At 44.9% G+C, this 22,808-nt stretch overlaps 1 protein-coding gene and 2 long non-coding RNA genes across 7 annotated transcripts in view; 1 reads left to right on the top strand and 2 right to left on the bottom strand.

Annotated features, from left to right (window-relative positions):
* LOC142589782 (uncharacterized) overlaps positions 1-2,845 on the bottom strand; it is a 35,581-nt gene extending 32,736 nt beyond the window's left edge. For 2 of the 5 annotated variants that reach the window (XM_075701372.1, XM_075701374.1), the window contains exon 1: positions 2,623-2,819. In XM_075701372.1, coding sequence (XP_075557487.1) covers positions 2,623-2,729 — 107 coding nt within the window. In that variant the 5' untranslated portion in view covers positions 2,730-2,819. Of the gene's footprint in view, positions 1-2,622 lie in introns of all 5 variants that reach the window. The other 3 variants (XM_075701373.1, XM_075701375.1, XR_012829927.1) reach the window with 2 other exon arrangements.
* The window catches only part of LOC142589786 (uncharacterized), an 80,513-nt gene that overhangs the window by 42,293 nt on the left and 15,412 nt on the right, over positions 1-22,808 (top strand). The window lies entirely within an intron of this gene.
* On the bottom strand, positions 8,860-12,842 carry LOC142589781 (uncharacterized). The gene is made up of 2 exons (XR_012829923.1): positions 12,659-12,842; positions 8,860-9,293 (listed from the first exon to the last, which is right to left on the bottom strand). It is a non-coding gene; the product is annotated as an uncharacterized LOC142589781 (long non-coding RNA).

Raw genomic sequence — 22,808 nt, 5'->3', positions numbered from 1 at the left:
ATCTTGTCCATCAGACAAAAATGTCATCAATCTTCCGAACGCATCCTTTCTTTTCCACTATGCGCTAACTAGTTTGCTAGTAGAAACACTTTGTCACACTGATACGTGCCCGGATAGAAGATGACGCAAATTTTTTAGAGAAAACATAAGCCCCTAAAGGGCAAAATTTACTTTCCACGTATATTCCTTTGTTCCTGCATATCACTATTGTTATATCACTGCACATCACTTTTCGATGTTTTCCCCACGTTCTCAAAATACCACAGCTAGCTTATCTTAACTGCTTCATGAGGGAGAAAGAAGAAGCCGTTATCATGACCGCATGATGGAAGTTCGTTTCAGTAGCCATGCAAAACAACAAATTCCGATGCGATTTATCACATTGGCAAGATAAAGTACCTATCTTCTTCTAATATGAGGACATCTTTCAAGTGCTACTGGTAATGGAACCAAAATGCTTTCTCGTGAACAAATGTCGCGAAAATTTGTGCAAGGAACGCAAATAAGTAAAAGGAAAGGTTCACAAACAACAACTCTCAATGAGAAAAACTCTCGATGAGTTCTTTCTAAAGAAAGTGGTGAAGAGTCGTCATGGGAACCTCGCGCACTTCATTTCTTTTGGTACGCAGCCTTATAACAGGCTGCATAATCATCGATACAATTACCCACAAAGTGGTTGCTGTCGACCAGTTTAATGACAATGACTTTGAAAGCACATCTAATATTGAGTGAGTATATTAGCACTGGCACAAAAACCACGTGTCCGTGCACTCAATATTGAAAAAGAAAGAAACTGAATGGCACCGAAAACGAAACATAAAACGGAGAAATAGTGGAACACCGTTTGAACCTGCTTTCCTTCATCACCTGAATCGGATACATCTTTCCTCCCTCGAAGATGAGAGCAGCACTCCGCGCAAGTTGGCAATCCATTGCTTAAATGATATTGCGCGACAAAAAAAACGACACGGACATGACAGAAGACGACGCATAAAGATATTCACGTCACTTCGAAAGCAGTGATTGTGAATTGACATAACAGCCAGCATGCGAGTGGTGCCGTTTTGAGCTACCTTTTAGTACCACAAGAACAGCAGTAGTAATGATATGTGAAAGTTAACACGGAAAATAAGGCGAAATCAAACATCAGTGCGCGGCTTACCATCCTAAAGGAGTGGGCCGGCTCAAAGAGACGCACTAGTTGTCCGGTCACAAAACAGCTCGCGTTCTTTAAAACAAGCTCTCTAATTTATGCACACGAGCTTTCTAGGATTCCTGCTGCATGTGAATGCGGCCACTATGAGGGAAAATTGAGTCGGTGAAGTCGTACTACGAAGCAAAATGCCATCCATGGCTATGAAATTATACCGCGATGCTCAAAGCAAAGTTACGACGGGTCATTTGGGCGTCTGTGTCCGTTATATGGAAGTCACGAGAAATATTTTTGATTGACAGGCAGGGTGCATGCGAGATTCCATTGAAATTGTACAAAATATGCCTGTACACGGACCAAACCGACGACCACGTCTCCTACAACGTCTCGTGAATCAATTGGTCCAGCCGGCAAGCGCAGGACCCACGAAATTCTCGTTGAAAATGCCCTGTCTTTTTCGCCGCTGACACAGGCGTATCTAAATCATTTCACAGGCAATACTTTGAACCACAGCTTCTATTGATGCACGTAATGGCTCGTGAAAGGTTCAAAATTCGCTGGAATAAAAGAACCGGTATAACAACTGTTATATCTTTCTTGTGCGTGTATGGACCCATACTAGAAGTGCGCTAACGATCCAGATGCGTATTATCTATTTATCTATTTGGTTTTTCCCATACCTCGGCTGGTGAAATAAAATTCGAAATTCAAAACTCTACTGATCTTCATCTCTGCACTAATGGTAAAGGGTGTGTGTCATACCTCTGTATTGACGAGATCAGCCGTACGACTATTCGCTTCAGACATACAGATATCCATTCAAGACAACACGTATACGTGCAATCAGCGCTACTGATATTGTTTACTCACAGAGAAGTACAACAAAAAGGGAATTGACATTTGGACGTAATCTCTTCCAGCCACGCTCTCGATTTAAAAAGCCAGAAGCGTACAGAGCTGGTACTAGATAAATGTATTGACGTAAACCGGACCGTAACGAAGAACAGCTCTCTAACACACAAACACACGTTCCGTAATTCATCAATCAGGAAAGTAAAATTTTCGCCTCGTAGATAAGATATGTTGTGGAAAGTTCAAGAAGTAGTGAGGACAGCGACGACAGCAGGCTTGCTTCCACCGTGTTTTCATTTGAGCTTGAACAACAATCAGCTAATCATCCAGACACGAGCGATAAGATAGACCACTGCAGGCCAAGGCAACGTCGCAGTGTCTAACAATCAGTTGCATTTAGGACGTGCGATGCCCTGTCGGGAATAACTTCTATATCTGCAAAAAAGTTAGGCGTGTAGGATACGTGCTCGAATTGCCGACACAAAGATTTTCTGAAGCACTCTAAGCACATAAACATCTGTCGTAGGTATGCATATTATAATGCCCGTTATCTAGGCCAATGACTGTGCAAGTAACTCGCGCCCTATATATTTCGCAATAACAGATGTGGTACATACACTTCCATGGGAAACGACTCCCGGACAACCAAGAAGCTCCAGGAGCAGCTGCTATTGATGCGAATGCTGCTCCTTCTTCTGCTTTCGCAGGTAGAATTGAAGCACATATCATCAATGCTAGCAGAAATCCCAGGATAGACATGGTTGACATATAGAAATTGCTGGGGTGCCCGCAAAATGCAGGTAAGCTAGCACAACATTTATATCTACTCAAGACAATGGTAGAAAGCGGCAGGCTCTTTCGGGATATCTTGTTCTGAGCAGCCAGGACAGGTTAAATTGATCGGAAGGGCTTTTCATTTTTATTTGCAAGTATTTTAGGGGGCAGCAGCCTGCGCTGAGGCGCCGCGATAGTTCATTCGTACTACTTTTATTTTGAGATGCTAGTTAAATTGTATTCAGCGTTGTTAAATCATGCGTTTGAATTCCGTACGGTGGCAGAAAGCGTTGGACAATACTGTCCTCCTAAAACGTAAGGTCTGGATAGTGTCTTGTATTTTGCTCTTTCTTATATAACGCCCAGTGACGCCGATAAAAACGTATAGTATTCATAGCCCTACATAAAAAACAAGACTTCCAAATCACAATGAAATATTACAAAACACGCACTTGGCTGCAAAGTAGCACGAACTTGTCTTTAGCTCAACCTACGGTGCGCGAACAGAATCGCGTCGTACGCGATTTTAGCACAGCGCCAGAAGTAAGCAATAACAATAAAAAATAGAATCGCTGTTTAATAACTTGTATTTCGCTCTCCTGTATGCGGGTATAATGGATAGTGAAGCAAACGAAAACGAATTGTTATATTTGTCCTACTAAAAAAACAAGACTTCAATATGAAAAAGAAATAATACACACCCACCACTTGGCTCCACAGTAACAGCAACTTGTTTTTAGCTCAACCCACGGCGCGCGAATACAGTCGAGGCATACCCACTTTCAGCGAAGTGCCGGAAAGAGGGAATAGTGAGATCAAAGAACGGAATAGTTAGATTACATATTGTATTGTCCTCTTTCATGTACTCGTCTGACTATTCCCTCTTTCCGGCACTGCACTGAAATTGAGTATGCCGCCACTGTATGCCGCTCGTCACTTACAACGATCTCACCCAGCATTATAAGTTACCCAAGAGAACCATGCCGCTACCGCACAAAGCACTCCATAAAGTACAAGAAGTCACGCACAGGTGGCTTCAGACGTGCAGCTACACATGCCCGGCCTTCCTGCACAAAATCTTTCCGGACGCGCACCTCACAATGCGCGTCGCTACTGTCAGGATATAGCTAGCGTTGCTCACATGCTCTGGGGTTGCCCCCTTACGCCGGGGGCCCGAACCACCAAGCAAGAGTGGGACCGAGCTCTACGCAGCTCGGACCTTGAATCACAGCTCTGGGCTGTCCATCGTGCCCGTGACGCGACGGACGGGCATGGCCTCTCTGTCACGACGTGGGAGCGGCCCGCTGCGCACTAATCGCGCGCACCGACGGACCTCAAGAAAGTTATCCATCCATCCATCCATCCATCCACATACTCGTATAAGGCATAGTGACGAAAACCAGTATTCTTTGACCTACTTAAAAAAATATCGCCGCCCAAGCATTCCGTATATATGGTTAACAAGCGAAGCCCAAACGTGCGGACCTGGTTTTCATCACTGGGTTAATCCCGAGCTTTCAGTAAACGACCGCCTGGTAGGCTGTCGTACCCTACGTACACGGTTCCTGCTTGTGCTCGGCTGCACGAGCTTGCTGATGCGCCCGGGCTGCACCATCGGCACGCACTCGTAGACAAACTCGTTCTCGGTTCTACTCGCGGTGTTGCTGGCCGAAAGCGGGGTACGGCGCATTTCGAAGCTAATAGCTTTGGTGCTTAAGATAACAATTCATTGGCACAATGGCCAGATGTGGCCAAACAGCGCCAAGACCAAGGCAATAGGCTGCCATTGGTATACGAACTACGAAAATTCAGGTGTCGGTGAAACACGGCTGTATAGAGGTCGGTAAAAAACAGTCGTTGATAAGTGTGTAAATATGTACGCATTAAAGCCAGGCGACACCCGACATGTCCTATGAAGATGCCATGTATTATGAAAAGGTGATATACAAAAATACATCCCTGCGAGTAGCCCTGCTCCCTCACCGGGTCCCTTGGGGATAAGTTTAGTTACACGTTAAGTCACTAAAGTGTCTGGAATAATTATAAATAATTAGAAATCATTGATTACGTCACTCCAAAGCACAGAATCGTAGACTTCAGAAAGCCGCCACGTGAGCAGAAATCTTGCTAAGTTCCTGGAAACTGGGAAGTGGAAAGCGGAAGCCATGACCTCACTCACTAATGAAATAGATAGATGTATTTCTCTGAAAACAAAGTACAGACTGAGAGAGGATGGAAGGGAAAAAGCTGCCAAATGCAGCTTGAGGACTCCCTACGCCCCACGGAGCAGCATACAAGTGGTATGATATCTGAGGGGGCTAGTTATTGGAAAGTAGTCGCCTGGAACAATCTAAACATCTCCCTAGGAGAGTCGATGGGACGTCACTCCCTCCTCTCTCACTTCTCTCCCGGCACTCACCTGCTCGCTCGCTTACTCGAAACAGCTGCGCGCGATCGTTACATGCTCTGACGTCAGCACCGCAGAGAGCGCGTAAGGCGCTCTTCGTGCGCCGCTCGCTAGAGGGCTACGTCCCGCCAGGTGGCGCGTGCTGAGCTTCCTCGTCAACCTCCCTCGCTATTCGCCCGCATATCATTCCAGGGGAAAGACGTTCGCTCGCTTAACGTAAAGACCACTAACGCCGAGGTGCGCATGCCACTAAGAGACCCCTAAGTCAAAGGTTAGGGTCGCCTACCATTTTAGCCTGGCTTCAACTTTCCAGATGGATTTCCAAAAGTTTCCCAGCTCTCTGTGCAAGAAAGGCTTGAAGTCTCTGAGAGGTATAGTTATGGCAGAGTTACAGGCTCCTATTGTTATGCATGTACCAAGCTTGTCTCAAGTATAATGGCCATTATACCTGTTTGCCCTGGCACCGAACATATTGTTACGTCGATACCAAGAGTGACGCCAATGAGAAGACAATTTGACCTGTAGAAGTGGAATCGGTCTCCACGGCCTGCTTGTTTAGGCATTCTATCGTAAATATTGTAAATACACCTTTATGTGTTAATTTGGCAGCGTAGCAAATTAATGGGAGGTGTGGGGTGCCCACGAGACACAACAGCGGAGCTCAGCAGTGGTTGTCAGCTCGGACAGGACAACATAACAGGCGAAGCAGCAGCCGGCATGTCGCGACCTACATCAACGCCTACGATCCCGACGATTTTGCTGGCCCAGACACGGGATCCAGGAACGATCTTCGGCACTGACCACCTCGGCGTCGAAGACTGGATCACCACGTATGAGCGTGTAAGGACCCACAACAAATGGATCCGAAGATTATTCTGGCTAACTTGGTCTTCTACCTACAAGCCTCAGTGAAAGTGTGCTATGACAACCACGATGAAGAGCTTAACGACTGGGACACGTACATATACAAGCTTATGGACTTATCGGCCGTCCTGACCGGGCGGAAGAGCGCTAAGAAAGAACTAGTGACCCGCGCCCGGAAATCCAGAGAATCACACGTCTCTTACATGGACGACGTGCTGCCTCTGTTCTGTAAGGCCGAGAGCAATATGGCTAAGCTAGACAAGGTTGGGCATGTACAGAAGGGAATCCCCGACGATGCTTTCAGCCAGCTCATGTGGAATGGTTGGTTGATTGAAAACATCTCTATTTGCTGATTATTCGCACAACTCGTGGGTTGGCTGCCTAGTCCGGTAGTTCACTTGTTATTGCTGCAGCGTTAGCCCTCTCCACCAGTGCTGATGGTCAGGATCATCGCTGAGCAGAATAGCCTCCCACTGCTCTTCGGGGGGATTTGGAATGGGCTCAACTAAGGGATTAAATTGGCACGCCCACACCATGTGGTAGAAGTTAGCTGCCCCTCCACAGTGTCGGCATTGCAGAGAGCATATGTGGAGAAATTGTGAAATAATACCGGAGATAACAAAAGAGTGTCACCGCTTTGAGCAGTCTAAAAGCCGCCGCATCGCAACACCGTTCCGACGTCTGCCGAACACAGCTGTGACGTCCTCTTGTGAGAACATGCTAGGAATACAGCGAACCAATGGCGAATATTAAATGACCCAAGTTAGCGTGATAATTTTAGAGTTAGGTGCGGACATACGTGGATCCCGAAAAGTGCGCGTAGCATCTTAGGAAGCTTGATCGCATTAAATTTGATATGATAAAGATTTGAAGTTTTTTGACTAAACTCATTAGCAAAGTCTAAGTAACAAAATATGCACACAATGGAGGTGTCACAACACAGGAAGTGATAGGAAGCACCTCTCGAGCACTTCAATACAAACATATACTTCCCTTTAACTGAAGAGTCCCCTCTTGCTCGCCCACCTTCTCCATTACGGTGTATTTTATTTCCGTCCTGCTATTTCTCCGAAGCAAGGACGGCGCGACCCTTTCTAATGTTCCCGTGGCTGGCCACACTTCCTCAGAAAAAAAGTTTAACTAATACCCCTGACACACGGGCAAATTGAAGTTCGCTTCAGTTAAGCCTTTTTATACTCTGAAGAAGCGTTTGCAGAAAGTAGTTGCGCCGTTGACACACGGCACCGCAATAACTTCTTGATGTGGTTCCTCAGTTCAACGTAGCAAAAAAAAATAAAGAAAGAAAGGAAAAGGTGCACTGCTTGTTGGAGCAGCCAGAGAGAAAACTTTCGATAAACGCTGCCTATGTAGCTTGCATTTGGCGATTGTAGAACCTAAAAAGAATAATTTTGCCCACAGTTTATAGTTTATTATGCGTATATTCGTTTATTGTTTTCATGTTTCTACGTTCTGAGCAACAACTTAAATTGCCCCAACAATTAGGGACACTCGGGGTTGTGCCGTGCACACTACTTATCATGGCACTGTCATGGCACTGCCCACGTTTCTGCCATCCTTCTTTCACGTTTCCGTTGCGATACGAGCGACATGATTAGATCGTTTGAGAGTATAGCTAGAGTAAATGGTTACTGTTCGACAAATCGCATAACGGTTAAAAACTAAAAGATCTTCGCTAGGTCAAAAAATGCTTATAGGGCAGTGTAGTTTTGTGACAGATTTCCTTGTATTGACGAGTTGCGCACGCTGTACGCGATAGTATCCCTCTCTGCTCGAAAACTATACGCGCGATCTGCTTTCCATCAAAGGAACATTGCCGTAAGGGAAATACTCTTTTATCATGTGTCACTGCGCTCGGGCGCCTTTCAGGTAGAGGTTCCCTCATCTAAAGGACATTAGAGTGACCGTTTATAAGAAGTATAAGATTGACAAGCTCCCACCTATCGCGCCTGGGATTGCGCCGTTGCCAGAGTGCATATGTACCCTCAAAGCGAAGCCGTAGAAAACCATGGACATTGGTAGCGGTGACAGCGCAATCTTGGCAAGTATGCTTTAGGCACATGTAGACGAAAGTGCTGCTATTCATTTTAGGTGTGCGTAGCAAAGTAAGCGCGCGCTATGTGGAGCAAAATGCTTTTTCGCATCGTGTGCTTCTGTTCTCAATTTGGAGGTTGAATGAGTTTCGTTTTCTTAGACACGGTTTCATAATTCTTGCCGCACTGAATTTGCAAACACAAAAAAAAGATTCTTTTGATTCCTAATGATTCACATCGTAACATCGCACGGATCATTAAAACGATCTTTAGATTCAAAATTGCTTACTTTGATTTTAGTTCAAACGGTAGCTCTACTTGGATGAAAAAAAGTTTACAAACGCCCTTTTGTGTAATGGCACCACCCACTCTACCTAGGGTAGTAGAAGTTACCGTGTTTTAGAATGGTGTTTGGAACACTGTTATGGTGTCTTGCATCGCGCACTGCTGTTATCTGCGTTGTGATATGTGCACTGTGTTATCTGTGCATTGTGTTATCTCAGAGGTACGCCCAATGTGGAAAAAATCTGAGCGCCCGGGCTAACTGCATTTGCCGCGAAAACACTGGCTGATCTAGACTGCGATTTCTCCTAGGGATATCATTTCGCATGGCTTAGTTTAGTGCCACGTTTCACTGTACTGTCATTTACAATTTAAAGGGCAATGTGCCATACCTCTCCCCATTTGTTGGTCACCGCGTTGTGGGAGTTTTCTGGCTCAAAGTGTCCAAATGGAAAAATATGCATCCACACGCACAGTTGCCACAAATCCAAATTACCTTTATTCAGCAAAATTTGTAGCTAAAGTATTTCGGATGCGCCGTTCTGTATCGCAGAACATGACGTTGGCCGTTTGCGTTTTGTTTTTCTCTTTTGCCCCGTTTGCTCGTCACCTGAATTTACCGCCTACTTTTGTTTCCCGAGACCAATGGCTTCGGACGACAGATAGGTCATCGTACGGCGCCTTGAGGTTTACTCTGCCAGCTCATTTCGGTAGGTGGTGTATTCTCCGAAGCATTTCCATCCCAGTACACACTTGTTTCTCCTGTTTCTGAAGTAACCTTCCCGACAGAAACACCCGCTCGTGTAGTCCCGCGTGCATCCAACGGGCCAGCCTTTATACAGGTACCAGCATTTCCATTCGGCACAACTGCTGCTTATTTGCTCCTTGTATTCCTCGTTCCGTCTGCACCCTGCATATAAGAGTGAGTAGAGCACAAACAGCGATACGTCAGATAAATATGTCACTTGTGTTACACGGTCCACGTCCGATTTTGAACGGATGGGTTCCTAGGAGCCAACGCACAAGCCACAGTCTAGCAAACGCTAAGTTCACAGCTCATGCGGAAAGCCGAATTATAGCTGACTCTTGAGGAAATGTACCCAGTGTATTTTATTATTATTTGGGATAAAGTAAGTGATAAATTGAGGGTAATACGCGATAGCACTTATCCCAGTTTCGCTTCATGATGCTGGTTTGTCCTCGCTTTGTCACCTACGCGTTAAATTTTTGTTACAACTATTCGTGCCTATCTTGTCCACCAGCCAATATTGTCGTCAACCTGTCCGAACACCTACTTTCTTTAACAATCTGCGCTAGCTATCTTGCTAGCAGGAGTGGTATGCCGCACCGATACGAGCCCGCGAGAAAGGCGATTATAATAATTGAGAGAAAACATAAGCCCCAAGGGAGACGAAATTTACTTTCAGGACATATTCGTTTCCTTCTGCATAACGTTTTTGTTATATCGCTACATATCTCTTTTTCAATATTTTACCAACTTTGTCAAAATATCACCGCTAGCTTGTCGTAACTGCTTCATGAAGGTGAACCGAGAAGCCGTCATCATGACGGCGTGATGGAAGTTCATTTCATTAGCCATGTTAAACCATAAATTACTACGCGAATGATCAAATTGGCTGGATAAAGTTTCTATCTAGTTGCGATATGAGGAAATCTCGCAAGTGCTACTGGTAACGGAAGGGTAAGTTCGCTCATGAGTCTTTGTGGTGAAAATTCATGCAAATAATGCAAATGAAAATAGGAACAGATCCCGAAGGGAAACTCAAAATAAGACAAACTCTCGAGCAGCGCTTTCCAAAGGAGGTGCTCGAAAATTGTCATAGAAATTTATAATTATTTTTTTGCAACGCCCCTTTATTACAAAATAAACGACATATTTTGTCGTAATCCCAACCCCTAGCTGCCGCAACTATATATATTCCTTGGTACAATTAACTACGCAGCTGTTGCTGTCAGTGTGATAACCAGTTTAGAGACAATGACCTTTAAAACGCATCTGTTATTGAATGAGCATATCAGCACAAGCAGAGAAAATCACGTGTCCCTGAACTGTAGATTAAAAGATAAAAATACTGAATGTCACTGGGAAAGAGACCTAAAACGGAGAATTAGCGGGACATTGTTTGGACCTGATTTCCTTCAGCACCTGAATCGGATACATCTCTCCTCCCTGGAAGATATTCCCGGCAATTCGAAAGTCATAACTGTCAATTGACGTATCTGACAGCATGCTAAAGCGAGGTTTTGAGCTACCGTTTATTTTTTTTTATCAATACCAAAGAATTAATTTCATATAAACAATTCAAGGAATGCGCACTAAGATAGCTAGACCAATAGCCTATGTGGCTAGTAGCTGGTCCAATAGACGAAAATACATATACAGGTCAACCAAGTACGTATTTGCTCAATGAGTAAGAACAGTATTTACATGAACAAGTACTGTTTTTTCATGGAAGAGTTAAAACGTTTGGCTTGACAAGAAGAAACGTTTACGTACAAGATCAAAATTTCAGGTTAGTTTTATTTCCACAGGCACAGTGTTTTAAGTTATAGCGCCAAAAAACTCTAATTATCGTTCACCGTAGACATTGGTGCAATAAGGAAGGTTTAGATTAAAGTTAGTTGCTTCCCTGGTGTGTGCACGCGGGAAGTTAAATGTGGTGTAGGGTAAGGGAAAGTTGGTGTTGAGCATTTTGTGAACTAAACAAGTGATCTCATAATTTCTTCACGCTGTGAAAGAAAGAATATGAAGATCAGTAAACAGAATGCTACTAGGGTGACGAACTGACAGGTACAGCAGTAGTAATGATGTGTTGAAGACAACAAGAAAAAGGAGGTGAAATAAAACTTCACTGCGTGGTTTACCGTCCTAAAGAACCGTTTCGGCTAAGAGACACCTAGTAGTTGTCGGACTGCAAATTATTTATGACTAGCTCAGGCTCTTTCAGACAGGTTGCTAAATTGATGTTCACGACCTTTCTCACATTCCTTCCGCGTCAGAGTGGGGCCCCTGCGAGAGATAATCCAACAGATGACATCGTGGTCCGAAGCCGAACGCCATCGATAACTATAAACTGATACCGTTATAGATGAAGCAAAATTAATGAATACATTGTTGCGCCAAAGAAAGGAAAACAAAGACTTAAGAGGGAGAGCACGAAACGACAGATTGTCGACAAACTGTCGCTTCGTACTCTCCCTCCCAAGTTTTTATTTTCCTTTTTTTTTTTTTGACGCAACAATGTATTCATTAGACCCCAACCAATTCGCCAAGCCACACGTTCTACTGAAGCAAAATTACTCCCAGCGAAAATCAACTTAACAAACAGTCGTTTGTGTGCCTGTGTCCTTTATAGGCGTCGCGTAGAATATCTTAAACTGTCCGTCAGGAATGGTGCAAATGAGATTCCACTGAAATTGAAGGAAACATACCTGTACACGGAGCAAACAGCTGACCGTGCTTTGCACAACGTCTGATGAATCAGTTAATCTAAATCAGCACTGATAGCAAACTGTGCGGCGGTCATAGTAGCGTCATACATCTGTCTTGATGAGATGAACCATACCATTATTCTCTTCACACATGCAGATGTCCGTTCAGAACAACACGTATATGTGCAATCAGCGCCAGTGATGTGCTTGAATCACATACAAGTACAACGAGCACAGCTATTAACGTTTGAACGTTAGTCTCTTCCAGCAATATTGTGGATTTAAAAATCGACAGACATACAGAGCTGGTGCAAGATAAAAGTATCGACGTTAACCGGAGCGATACCGAGAATACTGGATCAACACATGCGCAGGCGCATCCAATATTTCATCAAGCACGAAAGTGAAAATTTCGCTTCGTTATTAGGGCTCATCGACGAATGTGCAAGCGCTAAGAAGGACAACAACCACGATAAGCTTGCTTCGACCGTCTTTTTCCTTCTGCTTGAACAACATTCAGCTAACCTTTCAGACGCCAGCGATAAAATAGAGCACTGGACACCAAGAACACGCCGCAGCGTCTTACAATCTTTTGCATTGAGGCGCGACGCCGTGGTAGTATTGACTTTTATATCAGCCAAAACAAGTTAGGCGTGTTGGATACGTGCCGAAATTACCCCCAAAGTTTTTCTGCAGCATTCCGCACTATTCTCTAAACAACGGTCGTAGTTATGCATTTTATAATACTTGTTATCTATAGACCACCGACTGTGGAAGTAACTCCTCGCTAATATATTTCGAAACAATATGTGGGGTACATACCTTGATATCCCCTCCACCAAGGAGATGAATAAGCAGCTCTAGTTATTGCAGCTACTGCTGGGTCTTGCCCTTTCGCAGGTAGAATTGAAGCACATACGATTATTGCGAGCAGAATGCCCGGGATCGGCAAGGCTGTCATCTTGAAATTGCTGGCGTGCCAAGCAAATACAGGTAGCTACCACGACATTTATATCTAATCAAGACAATGGTAGAAAGCGGCAAGCTGTTTTCGAATATTTCGTTCTTGGTAACAAGGACAGGTTAAATTGATAGGAAGGTCTTTTAATTTTCATTTACAAGTTCTTTCTTTATTTTTATTTTCCTTTTTTTTCGGCAACCTGCGCTGAGGCGTTGGCGGTTGTCCATTAGTGCGATTTTTATTTTGAGATGCAAGCTTAAACTGTTTTCGGCATCGTACAATCGTAGGCGACTTTCGCGCAGCGCCAGAAAGCATTGGAAAATAATGACCTCCTGAAACATAAGGTCTGAATAGTGTCTTGCATTTTGCTTTTTCATATATAACGTGTAGTGACGCCAATATAAACGGGTGGTATTGTACTCCTATATGAAAAAAACAAGACTACGAAATATGAAAGTAATATTACATGACAAGTAGTTTGCTGCACACTAAAATTAACTTGTTTTTAGCTAAACCGACTGCGCCCGAATACAATAGCGTCATACTCGATTAGAGCACAGCGTCGGAAATAGGCAATAATGACATAAAAAAACAGATTGCTGGGATAATACCTTGTACTTTGCTCTTCGAAGTACGCATATAATGCACAGTGGCGCGAACCAAAGCGGGTAGTATTCTTTGTCCTGTTTAAGAAAACAAGACTTTGAAATGAAAAAGAAATAGCACGCCGCGAACACTTCGCTGCACAGGAACGCGAATTTGTCTTTAGCTCAACCTGCTGCGCCCGAACACAATAGTACCATACTCGAATGAAACGTCTGATCCCTATTGTTTAACAGCGAAGAAACGTTTGCCTGTGGCTTTTAAATCATTTATGTAATTTTCTAAGTGCTACCAAAGCACTATTGAGTGTCACAAGATTGAAATTCGAGTTTACTTGCAGCCCTAGGGTCTATCCTTGTTGTGTCACGGTTAAACAATAACCCACCATTTAAATGTTTTATGCATGCAGGAAGGTAAATTACAGTTTCATCCATAATGCAATGCAGCGTTACCACGACGCGGTATTGTATGCAAGTAGTCTTGTACTGCTGAGAAATCTCGCGTAGAGAATAAATCTCATAGCAATACGGAGGAAGCCTTTCCCAGTGATTGAGTGGATACACACGGGCATTTCTACGTGTTATTTTGTATCCTCCTTTTCGCATTTCGCCTCTTCATTCGTTCGGTTTCTGTTAGCTTGTTGGCGGATTAGAGGTAAGCTGCAAAATTAAAGCAGCTAGCGGCGTGGCCGGGCATTCCAGGCGCTATATTGTTCTATGTTACAGCATCCATAGAGTGGTCGAGAAGACAATGCCGGAAATAAGAGGACTTGTTGAGAAGTAAACCCTCCGACTGTTATTATCTGGGGCTCTAGTTTGATTCCCCTCGGGGCACTACACATATTAAAGCGAATAGTTTTCTGTGAGCCTTTCGGTTGTTGCCTGTCGGTGGTTGGCGGTCGGAGGTTACAGGTCTAAGGTTGCAGTAGGAGGTTGCAGGTCGGAGGCTGCAGGTCAAAGGTTGCATGCCGGAGGTTGGAAGTCGAAGGTTGCACCTAGGAGGTTGCATTTCGGACGCTACAGGTCGGAGGGTGCAGGTAGGAGGTTGTAGGTCGGAGGCTGCAGGTCGGAGGTTGCAGGTCGTACCTCGGGACAAAGGCGTCGACGCGAAAGGCACGCCATCTTGCGTTGCGGGAGGCTTTCATCAAGGAATTCTAACTGTCATATTTATTTGAGAAGGACGTATGCTCCACCTATACTACCACTAGACTCTGCGCTAGACTCACTAACACTAGATCGCTCTATTCGCTACTGAAATGCGCAATGAAAAAGAAACCTGCCATGAGTACCTACTGAAGAGGAAAACACCAAGTCACCAAACAAACAATTTATGATAACTCAAAGAGAAGCTCATTACTTTTTGAAGCGAGATTAGGATGCCTTAGAACATGCACCTATAAAGCGAGACATAAGAAGCAAGAAGAAGCATGTGCCTGCTGCGGTAAAGCTAGGGAAACGATGAAGCATGTTTTATTATAATGTGAAGGCATCTGCTCAGCGGTCGATTTAGGCACCACTGGCCAACGTTACTAGACTAGCTTCAGTATTAAAACTCGGCGCCGTTGCGCGGAACCGCCACCCGCCCGCGCCTTCGTGGCGCTGCAGTCGCGCCCGGCTTCACTTCCTCACTAGCCGGCTACGCAGGCGGGCCGGACTAAGCACGCGGTGCAGCGTTGTTGTATTCTGTGGTTCGTTGTTGACAGCGAATTTCAGCAAGCATGTCATACGTGCAACTGCAGCCTTCACCGAATTACTTAAGAATATCAGCAGACGATGCCGACATGCTGGATACCTGGCTGCATAGGCTGCTATCGGAACGATGTCGACAGTTCGGCGCACCACTTTTTCTGTGCTCCAAGCAATGCGACGCTTCGCTCGGCGTGAAACAGAGCGATTCCTCGTGCCGACTGGGAACTCTCTGCGAAATCAACGGCACGCGCTCGGGCCACTGCTCCCGCGTTCGTCGTCGTCTTCCACAGCCGGCTGCGTAGCCGTTCATCTTTCCAGCGTAGAATTTCACTTCACTTCTGTTGTCGTAATGGGGAGGCCGCGTTTACGGGGGTCTGAGCCATTGCTTGAGGGAGTATGAGCCACTCATGGTCTTACGTAATGGAAAGATTTAATTTTCAAGAAATTTAATTTCGCAGCATCACAAGCGGCAAATCGCAGGCGAAGGCTGCTAACCACGCCGCCATATAACTCGAGACATCGAACGTAAAGGACAACTGCAGTCTGCGGGCATACCGTCTGTGACGTCGTTCTCTTCGTCGCAGCGGATTTTGTGTGTAACCTCATAACTGAGAAATACTTTAACGAACCCTCGGGATTACCCGATTGTGTGTGTAACCTCATAACTGAGAAATACTTTAATGAACCCTCGGGATTAACCCAGTGATAAACACAGGGGCCGCACGTTTCAGCTTCGCTGATTAACCATCTTCACAGAATGAAAAATCCGACTTCTTTTTTTTTGTGGCTTGTGTGTACAAAGACCGACCTCAGCTTTCTTTTTGTAGCGCTTCTTTGGCGTGATGAGAAGCTTCGGTGGGGATGAAGATCATCCTACAATCACGCACTTTGGTCAGATATTCAGGCTCGTGAGCCTAAACTGCGCGAAACATTAAGACGACAGAAAGAAATACACGACATTTAGCAACGCAGCTTCTGAGCTTCGCTGTATAGGTTTCTTCCTTTCATGTAGTTTACCCTGTCTTCCGTATTAACGAACTGGCGCGATAAATCTCATTGCTGTAGGTTGATACCGCTTTCTCGTGGTATCGCCAATTCAGACAAAGGACAACGCCAGCGAGCGTGAAACACGCGCAAACTGCCCGTCCGCACGAGCTCAAGGCTGTGACGAGGCGTCTGCAGTGGAGCCCGATGCAACGGCGTTGCCCTCTGGCGGCTGTGACAGAAGTGGCGACAGCGGCTGTAAGCGCGCGGGCGGGGAGTTTTACAACTGAAGCTAGTCTAGTAACGTTGCCACTGGCCTCCTTGAAGCCCTTGGGTTCAGCAAGAGCCGAGGAAATGTAAACATGTCCGCTGTAGACATTAGTAAGAGGCGATTGGAAGATTGGCGGAAGAAACGTAGGGAAACGGCAAAAAACGGAGTAGTACAAAAGCAAAGTTCACAATAGGGGGTCAGGAAATTTGGATGTGGGAGTTCATCGTGTCGTTTTTTTTTCTCTTTTTAACCTAGGTAAGACATTAGGCAGTAAAATAGCAAAAGCGTCGTGGCGCAACTCATCGCCCCGTTACAAAGCGGATGCCCACAACATCCATCCATCCATCCATGCGCAATCAAACAGCAAATATATCCTGACAGCAATGCATGTCACCAAGCGCGCCATTCCTTTGATCTAGCATAATTGAATCATTTGGGTACGCGCTTACATTGACAGTGATTGTCAGTGGTTTCGTACAACCTTTTTTCGACATTTCTATATGAACTGTAAAATAATTTTGAACGTCTTGCGACGGGTGCCGGCGAAAAACCGCCCCTACGATGGACATGAAAAGGAAAAGAAAAGTGGGTCCATGGCCACTTATTTCTACGCAAGGCTATTAAGGATGCGTCCGGTGACGTGTTCAAAGATTATTCCAATAAAAGATATGGAAAGGGCACATTGACGAAATAGGCCTTCACAAGTGGTATTTTTTGTAGTTGACGAGAGTGCGAGTGCTATCGAGTAAGGCGAAGATTGTTTTAGAAGGTCCAGTCACGAAGGGGGCGTCACTAAAGGACACTGCAAAGGATAACAACGCTTTGAAAGCTACGATCTCAATCAGTTTGGTAAGACCTTTCTCCCAGCACTGCACACTCCTATTGGCCACGAACAAATACGGGGTGGTGCCCTCGAAAGTCCCCTTGCCCTGGAAAGCTCAGCGATGTGAAGCTTTTCTCTAGTATTTCTGCTTCCACCATTATTTTACGTCACACCTACAACAGATGATGATCCCATTATATTGGTGGCCTAAGTGAAGGTCACCGTCATTTATTTATATTTAGGACAGATGAATAACAATCTTCGTTACCCTTGATAGCAATTATTTCGTTGATAAGCATTGCCTAAGCCACGCTTCACGTTTTTATAATATTAAATGTTTTACAGTACAATATTGTTAAACGGAACAGCAAGGGACCGGAGCGAAATGTTCCGATAATCAGGAGTTCCGTTTACTGAGAAAGGGGTCCTGCGTTGCAGCACTACATTTCATGCAGCATCCTAATGCTGTTCTTTGAAACACTGGGTATTAAGCAGGCAAATAATGCAATAGCTAGCAAAAAGCGACGTCATTAGCGTTTCAAACAGTATTTTCAAATCATTGCTGCCACTAAGAACTAGTCAGATGCGCTTGCTAAGTGCCCTTCTCAGACACAGTTGCCTTCGAAGGACAATCAGATTCCTGTGATTCTGCTCAGAAAAACAAGTCTAGGTTCAATTTTCTCCCTGCATATATGGGACTTTTATGTGTTCATAATTTCATTTATCTACAAAGCATCACTAGTTTTCTCTTTACACTGCCCAAGACGGAATCAGGACAATGATAAAAAAACCGATCAGAAGAAGCGAGGAATCTTTGTCCTAAAGCAGCTTTGTCGGCTGCTAGTAATGTTGAAGATTCCCCTTCTAAATACGAGACATCCTTCCCGATCGTCATCTTGCCCTACTATGCTTCGCAAAGATATCGATTGCCTCGGATATACAACTGGCAAACTCTCACTCAGGGGCCCAGGACGCAACTTCATCAAGGCTAGAAATTCTGCCTCAGTCAGCGCTATCTCCGCCGCACACGTAGCGCCACAACGTTCGGCCACTGCGACGTTACCGGTAACGTGGACAGTGTTTTCTCTCGTGGAATTCTTCTTCCGCACATTTGGCTCAGCCAAGGAAGCAGGGGCGCTATAACGTAAAGCTAATCCAAACTTTTTTATTCCAATTCTGCACTCAACCCTCCGCGATAGGTCAAAAACTTTTTATGACCACCCTCACTTCGCCTGTCTCTCACGCGACGTCAAGAAAACCGTGATAGCTCCCCATCTAATATGATGCGTGCACACTGACTATGCCTGATTGGACCGAACAAAAGAAAAATAGTTATTTATGATTCGGCGAATTTCACCCTTAGATCTCGTCTATTGGTCAAGACTCTATCATGAGACTTCTGTCATCCAAACGACCGGGGAGGATTTCGTAAAAGCTACTCAACAATAGACCATGTTCACACTATCGATCAGGTGATAGATGCATGGAGGGATGGAAAATTTTATTTGGTCGTGCAAGTAGTGATAACTAACCACTAAGCGGGCCGCTCCCACGTCGGGACCGGAAGGCCCAGCCTCACGGCCACATCGTGACCCTGCTGGACAGACCAGAATTGCTCATCCAGGTCCGGGCTGTGAAGTGCAGCCTCCCACCTGGAATCAGGTGATAGAGAAATGTGCGGAATATAACCAACCCTTATATTACCTTTCATTGATTACGAGAAAGCGTTTGATTCAGTCGAAACCCCAGCAGTCATGTAGGCATTACAGAATCAGCGTGTGGACAAGCCGTATGTAAAAGTACTGAAAGATATCTATAGCAGCTCCACAGCCACCGTAGTCCTCCATAAAGAAAGCAACAAAATCCCAAAAAAGAAAGGCGTAAGGCACGGAGACACGGTCTCTCCAATGCTATTCGCAGGGTATTTGCAGGAGGTATTCAGAGACCTGGATTGGGAAGAATTGGGGATAAGAGTTAATGGAGAATACCATAGTAACTTGCGATTCGCTTATCATATTGCCTTGCTCAGTAACTGAGGGGACCAATAGCAATGCATGCTCACTGACCTGGAGAGGCAAAGCAGAAGAATGGGTCTAAAAATTATTCTGCAGAAAACTAAAGTAATGTTTAACAGTTTCGGAAGAGAAGAGCAGCTTACGATAGGTAGCGAGGCAGTGGAAGTGGTAAGGGAATACGTCTACTTAGGCAGGTATTGACGGCGGATCCGGATCATGAGACTGAAATAATCACAAGAATAAGAATAGCTGGGGTGCGTTTGGCAGGCATTTTCAGATCGTGAACAGCATATTGCCAGTATCCCTCAAGAGAAAAGTGTATAACAGCTGTGTCTTACCAGTACTTACCTACGGGGAAGAAACCTGGAGATTTACGAAAAGGGTTCTACTTACATTGAGGACGACGCAACTAGCTCTGGAAGGAAGAATGATGGGTGTAACGTTAAGAGACAGGAAAAGAGCGGATTGGGTGAAGGAACAAACGCGAGTTAATGACATCTTAGTTGAAATCAAGAAAATAAATGGCCATGGGTAGGATATGTTATGGGGAGGGCAGATAACCGATGGTCATTAAGGGTAACAGACTGGATTCCAAGAGAAGGGAAGCGTAGCAGGGGTGGCAGGAAGTTAGGTGGGCGGATGAAATTAAGAAGTTTGCAGGGACAATATGTCCACAATTAGCCCATGACTGGGATAGCTGGAGGAGTATGAGAGAGGCCTTTGCCCTGCAGTGGGCGTAGCGTGGGTGATGATGATGATGCTGCTGCTGAGGATGATGATTGGTCAAAAGTTTTAGCACTGCAACCACTTCACGTGCCTGTCACACGACGTCACAAAGCCGCGAGAACTCACTGCGTACAAGTGACGACTACGCGTTAAAGCTGCAATATTATGCCGAACAAAGCTGAATTTATGCCGAACAAAGCTCAACAAAGCCCCTCCGCGACGATACCGAAGCCTACCCCCCTCCTCACCTAACGTGTCATTTCCAGATTTTTCTCACCCACATCATCTAAGGTTCCCTTTGAGTTGCCTCGACCTTTTCACTTGAACTTTTTTGGGAGCTTATAGCTTAGGACACTAGGAGTTACCGTGCCCACACATTATTCTTCAAATTGAGTTCTATTTCAAAATAAGCACTTTGGGTTACTTTTAAAAATCCTTTATTCAATTATGATTAGTTGACTTTAAACCCGTTATTGCATACCAGCAGGACCCGGTTTCCCTCCAATTATATAATTTATTCATAGCACCTGGGGACCAGCGACAATACTGGGGTAATAGCTTACGTCGTCATTGTTGGTGTGAACGTGCACGTCTTTTAATTCATACTTTCGCTTTATTTCTGCATGTCTTGACAATACGAGGAGACGAGCATTAGAAGCACTAGGTGCGGCTACCCAATCCGTATTTTCTCACTTCGACATCTTAAACGACGTTTTCAATTCGACGTTTTAAATTTTCACTATAAACAGCGTGCACACACAATATTTATTAGATATGCACACAGGACAAGGTTTATTACATTCCTGAAAGAGGAGCAGGTAGCCAAATAAAAATTGTTTCTCAAGGTATGTATAGTCTATGCCTATAGAACGAATATGCTGTGTATTTTCTCCACGCGACAATTAGCTTTCCATGCTTTTTTGACCAAGAAAAAAACCCAAAGCTTCAGTGACCCCTTCAGTAGTCTTTTTTTCAATGATGTGTGAAATGCACGTGAATGTTGTGTGTCTCAGTACTGCTTCTCTTTCCAGTAAGCAATGCTAACGACTCATGCAAAAAACCTTCCGAATAATTTACAGCATTTATTAGAGATGGGAACATCGTCAGTGGCATGCAAAGCTCGTAAATATATACCGGGTGTCCCAATTCACGATCATGCACCAAGACTTAAAAAAAAAGAGAAGTGTGTTAGTCAAACATAACCTAGTTCCTATTCTTTACAGTACATTGGAGTAGCGGCCAGTAATATTTTCGTTACTGAGGTTTAGTTAGGTAATTGTAATTAATGATCTAACTCGAGACATACTATCCTAATTATAAAAGTGTCAGTGAGGCATTTGAAGGCACAGTCATGGCACTTCAAACTACGGTATTTTCTGCGACGTACTCATTGCGTACTAATTTTCTTTCCTACTGATAAATAAACCCCTCGAAATGTGGAGAGTACCACGTGACTGCGCTGAAACGTGAAAGCGGTGCCCTCGAACAGGCTCCCTCTGACTTATCCGGAACGAAAGAAAGGAAATACAGGAAGACATCGTGATTGAGCTGGTGCCTTGTCTGCCGTGCCACGACCGAAGTAACCCGTCGCTTTGGGTGTCAGGTCGAAACAAGCTATGATAGCGGTTGTCTTAGCATAGATGAAGTGCATGGATGTTCTTTGTGCCACATAATCTAACGCCACAAAAGCGAATTTTAAAGATGCGTTTTGTTTCGTCCCAGTTGCCATGCGTTCCTCCAATGAGCAGAAAGTAAACATGATCCTTGTCTGGAGATCTGCAAATGGCAACAACAGCAAGGCCGCATATATATACATATATATATATATATATATATATATATATATATATATATCAGTCATGGAAGTCTGGCGGTAGAGCAAACGCATAAATTATCGTCAGAGATTATGAGAACCAGGGACACACCGTCAGTTTCAAGGAACAGCGGTGGAGGACTCCATCTTTGAGTCCTAGCCTACGCACGGGTGTTCTACCCATTATGGCCTCAAACCCTCATGCTAGCGTGCGGGACGGGGCCGCGCAGATACCAATTTCCAGGCCATCAGTTTGGATGATTCTAAATAATGGCCTTTCATCCGTAGCACCTTAACCAGCACCAATGCTTAGAAGTTAGAGACCTGTAGAATCGCCTATATTTCTCGAATGTCGTCCTCACAAAGGCCGATGAGTCACCAGACTTTGTGAGCAACATTATATGCACAGATGAAGGCAATTTTTGCCGAAACGCCCAGGTAAATGCGCACAATGCGCACTATTGGAGGGAAGCTTCAATGTACACTGTGCACATCGGACAGGTACAGGGACCACTGGGTACTCAATCGGCCCCATAACAGCGGTCGCTCAATGTGTGGTTCAGAATTTACGTCGGTGCCATAATCAGTCTCATCTTCGATCACACACTGAATGGACAGCGTCACGTGAACGAAATCCTCGAAGGACTCGTGGTTGACTTGCTCAGCGAAGTCCCGCTGTCACGTTTTCCGCTTCTGTGATATCAGCAAGATGGGGCACCCGCATACAGCAGCACCCGAGCGTAAAACTAGCAGGATGCGACTTTTCATGCTCAGTAGATTGGAAGGCACAGGCCTGTAAATTGGACGGCTTTGTCGCCTGACCTCTCTACTACTTTTTTTTCTTTGGGGTTAAGTGAAAGATCGTGCTTACATGTTTCAGATGGCTGTCAGACTAGTTCAAGGCAAGGATAACAAACGTCTGCTGTAGAATTCCGGGATCGGTCGTCAAGAAAGCCACTCAAGATGTGCTGAAACGGACACAGTACTGTGTAGCTGCGAAAGGAGACCTATTCAAACAAGTCCTCTAGGCAGCAGCAGGGGTTCAACGAAGCTTACGAATTCATAGATAATAAGGGCACACTAATATC

The sequence above is a fragment of the Dermacentor variabilis genome, chromosome 8 (genome assembly GCF_050947875.1).
Source record: "Dermacentor variabilis isolate Ectoservices chromosome 8, ASM5094787v1, whole genome shotgun sequence".
Classification (NCBI taxonomy): domain Eukaryota; kingdom Metazoa; phylum Arthropoda; class Arachnida; order Ixodida; family Ixodidae; genus Dermacentor; species Dermacentor variabilis.
The sequence above is the reverse complement of the archived record's forward strand: the minus strand, read 5'-3'. Positions and strand labels throughout refer to the sequence as shown.